Source organism: Seriola lalandi, unplaced genomic scaffold, assembly GCF_002814215.2.
Source record: "Seriola lalandi dorsalis isolate HSWRI2012SDOR001 ecotype SW California unplaced genomic scaffold, Sedor1 jcf7180002054562, whole genome shotgun sequence".
Classification (NCBI taxonomy): Eukaryota; Metazoa; Chordata; class Actinopteri; order Carangiformes; family Carangidae; genus Seriola; species Seriola lalandi.
Genome location: NW_019525115.1, coordinates 477,300 through 491,907, shown reverse-complemented (window position 1 = coordinate 491,907; position 14,608 = coordinate 477,300). Strand labels below are relative to the sequence as shown.

Here is a 14,608-nt window from a genome sequence, read left to right as displayed (position 1 = left end):
TTATTGTCAGGAAAGTTCACACGTCTCTTGGTAGCATCACACATTAAACCCGCTCAGATCTGTGGCTTTGAGAGACAGAGAGTTGTTCTTCATCTATGAGCTGTGTTAGATCAAAGGAATAACATGTGTCCACTTTCAGAGATGATTTTCTCTCTAAAATGGGTTTGGTTATCTCAGTGAACTGAACTTCAGAATAAAGGGATGCATCTAGGACTGAATGTGGATGCTATCAGACTTGGCTTAAATAACAGAAGAATATCCTGTTACAGTTACAGAGATGGATCATGGTTCCAACATTTCTGAGGAGAGAGGAGATTACTGGTCCGAACGGACATGAGGCCAGTTGCTATGTTTTCTTCTAATGGGGAACATAAACAAAGACTACAGATACAGCCAGACTCAATAAACGTTGTGTGAGTAAATGTGTGTGTGCTCTGCGAAACCCACTTTCATAAGTCATATCTTGTTTTTAGATGCTTATGCAGCAAAAATCATAAAGACGACATAAAAAAAAAAAAAAAAAACATGCTCAAGGACGAGTACAGCAGCAGCTCAGAGTGACACATACACACACACAAACACACACACACACACACACAAACACAGGGGCATCTGTGCACACACCCATTGTTTGGCTGCACCTGGTCTATTAAGGAACAGGATAGATGGGACTAGGGGACTTGACTGTGTGAATGTTTGTGTCTGTGTGTGTGTGTGTGTGTGTGTGTGTGTGTGTGTGTGTGTGTGTGTGTGTGTGTGTGTATGCACGTGTGTGTGAGTGCGTGCTCATTTGCGTGTGTCCGTACAACCTCAGAAGCCAAACATCTGCAGCAATGACGCATCTTCAACAGCACAAGTTAACAGTACACACACATACACGAATTGCACTATTATTAAGCTGATGTTTAACAACATATTCAGTCCTCCCTCACCTTTTGTCTCTTTCTCTCAATAAAAACTGTGCAGTGTGATAATAGTGTTCCTTAATGGAAAAACAAACACGTTTAATTGATTACATGCTGTAATGTAGTTGGTTATTTAAATTTCCGTTGCATGCACTTTGAGTTTGAGATGGAACTTTCTTAACTGCTCACAGTCTGAAAAAGAGGCCTATGCCAACACAAATATTCAAAATGTACAAGCAACAGCAGTTTTCAGACTAAAAATGATTACAAAACTATTTTGAACTGTCACTATGACATCACATATCCTTTAAGCTCTGAGCACAGTGGCAATTACTCAACAGGAGGCATCGTACTGGCACTGCAAGTAGGAAGTATTAGGAAGTCTGCTTTCTGACTATGAAGAGAGTAATGACTAAACCGATTTTCATCTGTGGAGTAGAGCTTACTCACCTCTGAGGTCATTACTTGAAACTGACAGGTCTCTTTAGGCTTTGTTGTTAGATTTCTGTAGTTTGCTTTATGATGACTGCCTTTTCTCGTACCACTGTGGCACTGCTGTAAAATGGGACAGGCTGGAAACAACAAGAGAATGGTAGCAATGCAAGGGGTAAAAAAAATAAATAAAAAAAATAAAAAAATCCCAACCTGATTTGATTTCAACATACTATGACAGCTATGAAGACCTTTAACCTTTGTCTCAAATGAGAAGGACTTCTGAAAACAAACATTAAACTGTGTTCAGGTCTGGATTTCACATTTGAGAAAATACAGGGTATAATTATTAAAGAACTATGTAATTTGATATGGAGTAAAATTAAATATGTATGGCTTTATGTCGGCTATTTTTGTTCCGTCAGTCTCAAAGTCTCCAAAAAGTTCCTACACATCAGTCACAGTTTCCACAATTGTGAACTTTTTCAGGCCCCATTTTGGGCATATTCAATATTCAATATTTACAAAAGACGCCCTAAATTTCTGCTCCAACTGCTCACAAAGAGCTTCATTTGTGTCGCCTGTGGGACACATTGGTTGTTGCGTGTTATGATGTACTTGAACAAGCAGCGGCATGAAGCCCAAAATGTAACTCAGACTCTCTATGGCTCTCATCAAAACCTCTTAACTGTAAAGACAGAAAGGTAGAGCATGGCTCTCGCAGTGCAACCACACTATGATGTCCTCAGCTTTGGCTCTAGTATCCACTGAGCTACGCAGGACCATAGGAACACAAAAGGCAAACAAGTCTTGAACTGTTGAAGCTGTACTGAGTTGTGTCAGGTCCTGTTGTGTAGTACAGCCAGAGAGAGAGAGAGAGAGAGAGAGAGAGAGAGAAAGAGAGAAAGAGAGAGAGAGTGAGAACAAAAGAGAAATAGTCTTAAGGGAAATTGAGTATACAAGATGCATCATGCCAGAGGAGCAGAATCCATAAACACACTTGCACAGAGACACACACGCATGCACACACTAGTGGAGAATTCCTAATGAGTGAAGACCTCTCTGGGGACACACAGGGGGAGACAGACCGAGTAGAAGGGAGGAGTTAACGGAGAGACAGAGAGATAGATAGAGGGAGGAAAAGGGAGAAAACTGATGTACCCTCTCTGCTGGCTTTACCCCCATATCAAGTATGCATGGCACTATGAGTGTGTGTGTGTATTATAAGTTTGATGGTGGGATGTGTGTTTCCACTGAGGAGGAGTTAAAAGTGAAAATCTCCACTTTACATTCCACTCACACACGCACGCACGCGGCACGCACGCCCACACACACACACACACTGGCAAAGACTTCTGCACGCGCACGTGCCCAGGGCAATCTTGCCTCCTCGCCAAGAGGGCCTTGGACCGCCAAGGTTGCCATGGCATTGCTCACTCACAAACACACAGAGATATACACACTTTCTCACTCTTTCTTTCTCTCTCTCTCTCACACACACACACACACACACACACACACACACACACACACACACACACACACACACAAGCACCACAGCAGGGTGTGACTAGGTGTCCTAAAGTGCAGTGGATTAAAGTGTCAAGATGACTGGTCAAGGCTGTGTGTGTGTGTGCATGCCTACACTTTATATGTCTGAGAGTGAATGTGCGTGAGGCTGTGTGACGTGAATCTGAATACGGCCATTGCACCTTTACATTCTTCACTAAATCGACTTTTTCGTCGCAGCGAAGGAGGTGTGCTGCTGCGACGGTGATCTCCCACCTTGCATACTCAAACTTGGCCAAAATGAAAGAAGCATTAAAGATGTTAGGTGTGTCACAAACAACTGGAGATTCTGACTGAATTAACTGGGCCTCTTATAACTCATCGTTTTGCCATGGTGGATTATGTAGGTGATCTTCGATGTGCCTCCTTAAAAGTTAAGAAACTTCTCAGTCTTATTTATTTTTTTTTTCACCTTGCATGCTGTGACAAAATTCGCAGCTGTGTCGTAAAGCTCCCTCATCCTGTCCTCAATGCTCGGAGATGCATACTTCCACTGACATGTGTGGAGTTCAAAATATTTCTTCGAAGCTAGACATATCAAAGACACAGGAGAGTATAAGCCTTATAAAGCAAATAAGACAAAGAAATGTTAACTGCTAGTGTATGTTAAACAGATGCACATTGTTCTTCATTAGGTGTTTCTACTAAGCAGGATATTTTTACATCACATGGTCTGCATACACCAGCGGATAAAATAAACGTCACGTGTACTCATTTGTCAATCTACTTTCAGTCATTTACTGGAAGCAGTTTTACACAAACTATTCACCATCATTTTCTCCAACCTCTTTTCTTCTCTTTTGTCAAATTACATCAGTCACCATTACGAAGGTAAAAAGGCCTGATTGTGTGAAAGAACCTCAGATTAAAAGAAGAGACGAGGGAAGGAAAGGAGAGACGAGCCAGGAGACAGAGAAAGGGAGAAGGCTGGCAGGGTTTTCAAATTAACTATTGGTCAGGGGTCAGATGGACATTTAATCTAACCAATCAGCTTCCTAATTACACAAGTGCTGCCAGGATGGTGTACCCTATGCATTTCTGAATGTGTATGTGTGTGTGTGTGTGTGTGTGTGTGTGTGTGTGTGTGTGTAGCTGGCTAGCATTGCGTGTAGAGTTCTTGTTGTAGCAAAATGAACATCTGGCCTCAATATTGGTTCCATGTGTGAACACACACGCATATGCACGTCTGCATGTGCGCACACATGCACAGGCACACACACAAACATAAAGCCTGTGGAGAATTGCTCCCGCCTTACACAAAAAGAGAGAGAGAGAGAGAGAGAGAGAGAGAGAGAGAGAGAGAGAGAGAGAGAGGGAGAGAGACCAACAAAGAGAAACATACAAGAACTGAGGGACTGTAATGTGAAAGCCACGGCGGCAAAACACTGAAAGATAAATATAAAAAGAACACACATATGCACACATGCGTACACACACACACACACCCTTCCAGTAGTGTGTGTGTAAGTTGATTGTAACAGTAATTGATGTAAACGTCTAAATTACAGCTAGGAGCTAAAATAACCACTGTGTTTTACCGTTGCCATGTCGACATGATGAAAAACACCTGGCCGGTTCACTGGCGGGGAGGGTGGAACATCTGTGTCATGGGCGCTCAGCTGCACCAATGAAGAGGCCGTGTGTGTAAGCGACGTGTGTCTGAACCAATGAAATACTCACTGGAATGAGAAGGTATCTGAATAGACGGCATGTTAGGCTCAAGTCAAACTCATTATATCACATTACATGATATTACGAGATATAAACTACTGCATCATTCAGAAAATAATAAGGTTGGCTCTGTTTGTTCTATACATGCATTTTAGATCAAGATTCTTATATAATAATACTTAATCTAAAGGCCAGTGCAAAACTATATGAATACTTTTAATGGTTTTTCCTAGGTTGGTGCCAGATTGGTGCGGTTGGTCTTAAATAGGACAATTCACTGAGTGCCAGTAAAGTTTAAATAATCACAGGAAAGGCTTTTTTTATACTCCACTGATCCCAGAAGGAGTAATTCCTTATCTTGCTGCCTCCCTTCCACAGGAAGGCCCAACTACAGGGTCAGCTACCCAGCAGCAGCCCTGGAGCAAATAGGGATCAATGTCTTGCTCAAGGACACCTCAGCAGGAGAGACACTTCAGACACACGGGATTTAGCCCGAGCTTCTAACTGAGGGACATCTGACTAATCACTATGCTGCCCTGCTGCCAAAAAACGAACCCAAAGAAAAACCACACTGCCAAATCCTGGGATTTTAAAGTCAATTTAGTGTACTTTTCTATGACTGATGACTGACTTTACACTTTCGGAAGTGGTACCATGGGGAAAAAAATAAATAAATTAAAAAATCATGTTTCCCAAGCAGGTTGAGTGGGAACGTTTGATTTTTCAAATGTCTTTTTCAAACCCGAGTCACAATCAGTCAATCAGACAATTCAAAGCACCCTTGAAAAGAGGATTAACATCCAAACATGAGCCAAGACAGTAAAGCAAATAAGCTAATTTTTGATTTGCGTGAGCCAAAAATGCCAAGCTGTCACCTTCTCACTACGCATGTTGTCAGCTGTAATATGTGTGTGAGCGTGGCATGTGTGGAATAGCCAAAATGGGTTTAAATGTGGTTAAAATGGTGTAATTTGTTTTTCAAGCCAAATGTAATATTCCTAGCAGACAATGAGACTGCTGTGGACTGTCACACAGCGTAAAGCCACACACGGGTCATAACTATGACATGTACACACACACGCCCATCGAGCAGATACACACACACACACACACACACACCACACTCTTGAACACACGCTTATCCTACCAGTTTTTCCACAGACAGACAAACAGACAGACACAGGTCAAAATTACAGCAAACTGGCTGTCTGATTATGTTTCTGTTACCCTAAACACAGCCTGGACTTTACACACTAGGCGCATTACCACACATACACTACCACACAGACACACATACACAGACACACACACACACACACACACACACACACACACACACACACACACACACACACACACACACACACACACACAGACACTTGCTGTCTTTCCTTCTTTCCAGCATGGCTATGTTTATTTGAGTCTGTGTCCTGATGGGAAATGTGACTGCTACACAAACAAACTGAACAGCCTAGAACAGACAACTCTGTCTGTATGTGTGTGTGTGTGTGTGTGTGTGTGTGTGTGTGTGTGTGTGTGTTTCTGAGAGAGAAAGAGAGTGGGAGAGCAGTTTGGCGAATATCAGTATGTCTTCCTTTTTCCAACACACACACACACACACACACAGACGAAAGAACATACATATGCAAACACAGACAAACTGCACCTCAGTGACTAGAAAGAATAAAGCCATTTATTTTCCATAGTGGCCTGCATGTAGGATGCCAACTCTCTACACACATCCATGTGTATGTGCTCCACTTATAGGGATGTCTGCAAAAAAGAAAAAAAAAAAAAAGCTCACACTGCTCCAAACTATTCTACCGTATTGATGTTTAATGGCTGTTGGAGCAGCTTGGGGCTTGTATTGAAGCATATCCAGCACACTAGCAGAGCAATTGCTCGATGCATTGTCACCTAAACTCAGCTCCAGCCAAATTTTCCAGATCAGCAAATAAAGGAATGAAACAGCGAGGGTCAAAAGGAGCTGACTGGGTGGCGGTCATTGTGCGCGTCTGCCAGCACTGTGCAATTGTCTGAGAAGGTCAAGTCAAGATCCCAACTTCTGAGGAACCTGAGTCTGACATCAATATGTGAGAGTTAAATGCTCTCATTCTAAACAAATAAACACATCGTGTAAACAGACATTTTTGAAAAGGATCCTTTTCTTTGGTTATTAAAGAACTGTGAACAAAATATGTACTGTGTGGATTTTATAGTTGTAAAATAAACTGGTCAGAGCTCTTTCACTCCTTTTCAATTACTTATATTTTTGGCATTTCTGTGTTGCAGTTCATGCCAAAAGCGATATACTGTATATGTGATAATATTGGCTGATCAGTGAGGTCCACATGTTTTCACCAAAATTTCATCAGCTCTTTTTTCCTTTCCAGGTTTTGAAACAAATGTCATTATCACTATATTTTTTTGTGAGAGCAGTTTTCTACTGTTTTCTTCTGCTACACTGAAAGGTAACAAAGAAATATAAGGCCTGAACAGGAAACTGTAAAAAGCACAAGTGTACCTTGAAAGTTACATCACTTACATCATTTTTTCCCCCCATTTTTTTTGTGTCTTTAAAAGCACTAAACACAAACACAAAGTGATACACACACACACACACACACACACACACACACACACACACACACTGAGTGGAGCATAAGCTAAATAATTTCCTGTAGCGGATATAAATTGATGTTAAATTATAAGCACGGAAAATAAGTTCAATTCATGCTTTAATTTCCTTACAAAACGCATACACTATCACACTCTCACACACTCAAAATGCAAATGCAGACACATCGCACATAATTAAGTACACAAGCAGCGGAAAGCGTGCACAGTCACACAGATGCACATGTACACTGACACACATGAGTTTACGCAAGGAAAAGCGAAGAAGGGAAATAGGACGCTAAGTAATGAGAACTTTATGGAAATACAGCTGTGTGTGTGCAAGTGTGTGTGTGTGTGTGTGTGTGTGTGTGTGTGTGTGTGTGTGTGTGTGTGCGTGCGCGCGCTTGTGTGTGTGTCTTTTAAACATAATTAGCTCCGTCGGGCAGAAATGTAAACGAGAAAAACTTTAATGAAACTCTTCTCTGATCTGCTGAAAGCACACATTCCCGTTTATCACTCTGAGTTCGTCTCTGTATTTTCCCTGTCTGTCTCTCGACTCTAATGGAATTGAATGTCACGCATGGAACTGTTAAAACCCCGAAGGTTCACATTTCAGTACTGCATTATGACCACATAAGATGAAGACAATTATATTGTGTTGTTAAGGTCAAATCCACAACTCCTTCCTCTCCCTGCGTGCGTCCATTTATCTACTCTTCTCTGCTGTCCTTGAGGTGGAGTTCCCTTTGAAAACAGTCTGGGATTTATTAGATGATCTAAATTTTGGGTCGATTCACATATGTTTGGGTATATACACATATGTTCACATATGTTTGGCTCAGAGTTGGACCCTTCTCAGCCCTGCTTAACTCGAAAAACCACCATTACTCAAAGTCTGTCTCATTCCATTTATAAACTAAAACGTTAGCCGAGCTTTTACGTTAATTTCATCTCCAAACCTCATGCGCTCTCTACCCTTGTCTCATACAGTCAGTCAAACAGCCAGAAAATAAAATTTCAAACTGAGAAAATGTCTTCAATCTAATAAATCACTACGAAAACAAAGCCAAGAGTGCAGCAATGTCTCAACAAGGCAACACTATGCAGCAATTATAGATCAGGCCTTTCAAAAGAAAATATTCTCCTCTCTACAAAGCAAAACGCCTCACATACCAGAATACTAAGAACTCCGATCTTGTATGTGTGTGTGTGTGCCTGAAAGCTTTTGTGTGTGTGTGTGTGTGTGTGTGTGTGTGTGTGTGTGTGTGTGTGTATCGATCCCTGTGTGTCAGGTGAGTTGTCCTTTGAAGAAAAGAAGGGAAATGAAAGAAAAAGAATGGAACGAAAAGGGGAGAGACAGATCGATGCAGAGCAGAACAGAGAGAACAAGTGAGGAAGAGGGAAACACACAAACACGTCAGGGAAGAAAAAAAAACAAAAAAAAACGCACGCAGACGTTTAGATGAAATATGACTCTGACCATTTGTTTCTGCTTTTGTCTCTTTTTAATCCTTTGCTTCCTCCGTACTAACCCACTCCCCGCATCCTTCCATCATTGCTCTTCCTCCTCCTCCTCCTCCTCTCAACCCTCCCTCCATCCTCTCCTAGCCCTCTCTCTCTCTCTCTCTCTCTCTCTCTCTGTCTCCACTTCTCACTTGCCATTTACAGAGTCAATTTGTATTTCGGGCGGATTCACCTTTTATATTTCAGACTCTGCCCTGTTGCGTCAAAGGCCAAATTTAAATTGAACGCCTGTGTGTGTGTGTGTGTGTGTGTGTGTGTGTGTGTGTGTGTATCTTAAAGTGTCCATACACGTGCGTGTATGTGCGCGTGTGTACTAAGCTATTTCAGATGATCCTTTGCATTAGCAACCCTCCCTAACCCTGCCCAGTGATGAGTCAACCCCAGCCTGTGTGCGCATGTGTATATGCGGTATATCTGTGTTTGTGTGTGACGTGTCAGTGCACGCCATGGAAACGGAGAATTTATATTGTTGTGAGAGGAGGGAGAAAGATAGCAGCAAGGGCCATTTCTTATTAAGCTATTTAAGTAATGAGTCATGCTCAGCTTCTCCTCTCTAATAAGTTGTTAAATTGTTTGTTTCTTCCCTTCCACTCTTTCTTCACCTCACCTTTACACACACTCACTTACTGAACGCTTTAACTCCGTGAGGCCCCGACGGACTCGGACAGCAGATGTGGTTTTACACAACACTAGGTGTCTATGTATGCAGATACATTCTCCATCCATACAGTCCACAGTGACCCTAGTGGATACTGAAAGTAAAAGTTGTGATTCAACCCTAACTGACCCGCTGGTGGGTCAACCATTACAAACTCATGGTGTGCAGCCAAAGAGTTCTTTTTAAACTGAGAGAAGTTGGTTTTTAATATTTTGATGGAACGGTGTAGCTAAAAAAAAAAAAAAAAAAGACTCTTGCATTTGATTATTGTGTAAACACTGCATAACTTCAATAAAGAGCTAAAGAACACTAAGGAGGAATATACCTTTCATGCTATCAGACACTGAGGAATACGATCAACTTTTTTCAACTTTAAATTCTATTCAAAGGAATAATTGAACATTTTGGAAAATGTGCTTATTTGAGGCTTAAGTGTTAAGTCGAGATGTATTTTGCCAAGCTCAGACCTGGAGCCAGAGGTAACTGTAAGCTTGTCGTGGTGCCAATAAATATCACCAATGAACTCACTGTCTCTTGTTTGTTTCATCTGTACACTAACAGAAATGTAAAAATTAGAAATGATGACTTTTAGCGAAGTTACAACAAGAATTTCTTCTTTCTTTAATGAGACAAAAGGGGAAATGTTTAACTTTTTTGCGACACACTATTATCTCTATCTGACTCTCCCTATCTTCATCTTAGTTTTCCTCCCTCCCTCTCTCTCTCTCACGCATGCAGTCCTTTTCTTCGTCCAACTCTCTCCCGCTCTCTCACAGACACACACTGCCCCACCCACGATAATGAGTAAACCTCTTGCTGCCCCACCCTGCCCAGTCTGCCAAGTTACTGCCAACACCTCACACACATACACGCACACACGCATGCACGTACACACACACAAATATGCAACAGGCCAACCCACAACTTGTACAAAGAGGCCATACACACAAAATACACACAATGTGCATACACACACTAGGAACACCACTCTCACACTCAATACTACCACTTACATAGACCCATGTCGGTGCCCTGACACGCCCACACACACACACACACACACACACACACACACACACACACACACACACACTTCAGTCTATTCTGATCTAATGTGATCATAGCCAATAAGCTCTGCGGTGCTGGCAAACCACAATCTGTTCCTGCCAGTCCATGACATCACTGTGAAGTGAAAAGCATTGTGGGCCACAAAGTAGGGTGAGGGAAATGACTGACAGGTGGTAACCATGGGAACTGTCAGTTTACCTCCCCGTAGCCAAAGCAACAGGCAAGTTTCTCAGTGTCGTGAGTTAAAATATAATAAAAATAAAAAAAATAAAAAAAATAAAAAAAATGAATGTAACTTATGGGAAAAACAATTATGTCATGGAATCATACGTGCAAGGACAAAAGCTCAAACAGATATGAACACACACGAGCATGTGGGGGCACTCGTACACACTTGGTATGCCTACAGAAATTTGAAAAATACTCTAAATATGATGGAAGAATTACAGATTTCATTGCAGCCGCTCACTGCATGGGGTCTAATCCTCACATGCGATTCAAAGTAAATGAAGATAAAGACGTATTAATAGCATCACTCCATCAACTAATGCTCTCAGCAGGTAGGATCTGGGTACAGAGGCCTTCATTCAGAGCTAAAATCTCAAATCAGGGAGTAAATGAGACAAGGAAGGAAGACTTGGCTAAATGAGAGAGTAAGGTGAGTGTGAAACAGAGGAAGGTAGGAGTGTGTGCACATGTGACACCTTACCCGTAGCAGGGACTGGGACTCCTCTTTAGCAGCTCCTCCTTTCCCCTCCTGTCCTCCACCACCTCCACTCCCTCCTCCACTCCCTCCTCCTGTGTACTGCTGAGGGGGCATCTGGTTCTGCTTCTCCCCTCCACCTCCACCTGCAGCGGCTCCTCCTGGCCTTCCTCCTCCGTACAGCTTTGCGTCTCCCAAAAATGACTTGGTATCTCCCAAAAATGACTTGGTGTCTCCCAGGTAAACCATGCTAGGCGAGGCGACGCCCCTTTTCTGCTGTGAGGCCTCATGATTGGCTGAAACAAAAGACAGTGGGAGTGGGGAGGGGAAAAGTGAGGGGCTTCCACCTCCTGCTCCTCTTTCTACTCCTCTTTCGGGTCCCATTCGCTCCTTGGGCACCCAGAGTAAACCGTGGGCCTGCTCGCCTCCTCTTTCACCGATTCCTCTTGTCTCCCCAAGAACCCAGCCTTTCTCCCGCTCTCTTTCTTTCTCCTCGCCTCCCTCACTTTTTACCACCCCTCCTGCCTCTTCTCTGCCTCCCTCTGCCAACCGTCCCTCAGGCGGTGCAAGGGAGTAGAGGAGGCGAAGATCCCCCTTGCTCTCTTCTTTAATGGCTAAGGTAGAGGGAGCTGAGCAGCCATTGGCTGACAGTGTTAATGAAGGTGTCAGTGAGGTGGGTAAGGAGGTCGTTGTCAATGAGCTTAATGAGGGAGACGAGTCATGACAGTGGACAGAGTTAAAATGGTCGAGGAGGGCTGATGAATCAGGAGCCGTGAAGTCACAGCGTCGACAACGGCAACACGCATGGACACGCCTGTAGAGAGAAAAAAGCACCATGTGAATTAACTACGTCAACAAAAAAACATGAATTAGAATAAATAAAACATTTGTAAAACAGAGAAAGTACGTCCATGTAACAGAATAATTGTGCTTAAATATACACATAAATAGTGTATTTTGGGATATGTCAAACCAAACTGTGTCTGCACTCAACATGTGTTGAAAAATAGATTTTGTCATTAAGGGTTATCTTCAGTTTGACAGTAATTCACACTGAAGTCAAAACAGTAACATCCATGAGACTGAACAAAGATTCTAGTAACTGCTTTTGTTTCCTTTTCAAGGCCAGAGTCAATTTAATCAATTTCAAATGTGAAAGCTTTCATTCATAATAGCTTTTAATGGGCTGCATGTGACATGTAAAAAAAACCCCAAAACTTTATTGATCACATTTTGAGGAAAATGCCTGAAATGACTAAATTTAAAGTGCATTAGTCCCAGCCTGATTTCCTCTAACCACTCAGGTAAAGTTTCACTAAGCCCGTTGCCAAAAAGTGACTCAGTGTTCCACTAAATCACATGGAATTAAGGCAAAACTGTGAGGATTGTAAGTGAAACTGATTGACAAGAAATGAATCATCCATCAACAAACCACCTTCATTTCCTGTTGGCGAGTCGCTGAATGACCAGCAATATATGCTGTACACGACACCGGGCTTTTTCCTGGCTTATTAAACTGTTTTGGTGCTTCTTGTGCGAGCCAGCGAGCGAAATCAATTGACCATCTACACCAAGAACTTGGACTCTTGAGAACATGAAACATTTCATTGAAGATTTACCCTCTTTCTGTTTAGCATCTCCCGTGCTTTGGAACCTGTCACAACAACTCTCCACGCAGACAAAATAAAAAAATAACATTAAGATGTATATATGAAAACAGTGCGAAGCTCACACAGATGAACACCCTCACAAACATTAAGAATACAGCCAGAATTATAATATCTAAGAACATATACACAGCCTCTCCTATTTGTGAGTAGCATGATTTCTGCATGACTGACAGGGACTGAAATGGTAAAATGACATGTGGCTTTAACATTAATACATGAATAAAATATCAATTCTGTGCAGCTTCGTGCATCTTATCTGTCTCCCTCACCCATTCTTGCTCCAATTCCTTCTTTTTTTTGTCAGTCTCTCTTGCCCTTCACTAACCGTCGAAGAAAAGAAAAAGAGACGTCCGGGGGAAATGGCGAATTCAAGCTGGGGCTTTGAGCAGAATCTCCTGCAGACCCAAACAGGTCTAACTATTTGTAGAAATTTGTGAAAATGTGTGTGTAGCAGAAGTACACCTTGTACCTAGTAGACTTAAATGCCTCCAGATGCTGAACAAAGACACAGTGGCCTCTCTGTTTGTCATCACCATACACACACTGAGCACGCATGCATGCACACTTGGACCGGTGCGCCGACTGACTCATTCACTCACTCACTCACTTTATTCGCTCTGTCACACTTTCGCTCTCGCGCAGACAAACATGATATATGAAGTTTATATCATTCATTCTACACGTGTGCTGATCTAATCCGACTTCCCTTCGAACGCTGTCAACAGCAGCATCTATCTCACACACACCGAAGTGGATTTATTTCCATTGAAAAAGAAGCAAAAGATCACATTTACTATTAAAGCACAACAAAAAGTTAAAGCAGTTTGAATCCTTTGTTTTTATGCACTGTACTTAAATGTGATTCTTTCTTGGGTTCTTAGCAGACCAAAATGTATTTCTTAAATCATTTATTTGAGAATAGTAAGTTGAAATCACAGCCGTACAAGGAGGCCATCAGGACAGTCAGCGTCATTTTACCCTAGACCTACAGTAGAAATGGTGTCCGCTTGTAAGGAGATACTGTGGAGTAAGGTCTATTACATCCTCTACATAACAAATGTGTATCAACGGTTTGTCCCTTGATATCTTACACGGAAACGTGTGAAGTCAAGTATTTGTAATGCAATGCTGATGCTTACCGCTCTCTCTCTTTTTGGGTCTCTCTCTCTTTTATTAGTTATTAAGATCCGTCACATCCCACCTGGCACTGAGCAGGTAACATTAACTCAGCCTCATGGCCACAACCCCTACATCCTCTGAGGTTAATACACACCTTAATTTAAGTCCACAGATACAGAAAGGGACACACACACACACACACACGTTTGTGCAAGGACACACATGCTTTAACACAAACAGCTAAAAACACTTTTCTAAAGCAAAACAATGGCTCATCTTCAAACAGTTGTTGTTGGTGTATGCTTCTGTGCCTTAGAGATGTGTCAGCAGCTAGGTGAGAGGGTTCGGGTGTTAAGAGTTACCGTGAGATTGACTAGTTTGTTTCAGCTAGTAATTTCTTTCCCCTAACACCATGGCCCTTTGTTCTGTGCACCTTACAATTAAATCCTAGATTTTGTATTTTTTATTTTTTTGTTGAAAACTCAGCCTGGGAATCCTTTCAGGTTTGGTTGATTTTAGTGGTGGTGTGAAACTTTCTGGCTTTATTTCAGTTTTATTTGATTTGAGTTCCAAGATTCAAAGCTTAGATTCTGTTAAGGACGTGAGTGGACTGTTAACTCCCCTCCACTCTCTCTTTCTCTCTTTCCTCTCTGCCTTTCGTTAACTTTCT

General features: G+C 42.1%; 1 protein-coding gene across 3 annotated transcripts in view; it reads right to left on the bottom strand.

The window, feature by feature from the left end:
- The window catches only part of trps1 (trichorhinophalangeal syndrome I), a 116,544-nt gene that overhangs the window by 37,118 nt on the left and 64,818 nt on the right, over positions 1 to 14,608 (bottom strand). For all 3 annotated transcript variants that reach the window (XM_023416233.2, XM_023416235.2, XM_023416234.2), the window contains exon 9: positions 11,156 to 11,963. In XM_023416233.2, the coding sequence (XP_023272001.1) occupies positions 11,156 to 11,963 (808 nt within the window). The remainder of the gene's footprint in view (positions 1 to 11,155; positions 11,964 to 14,608) is intronic.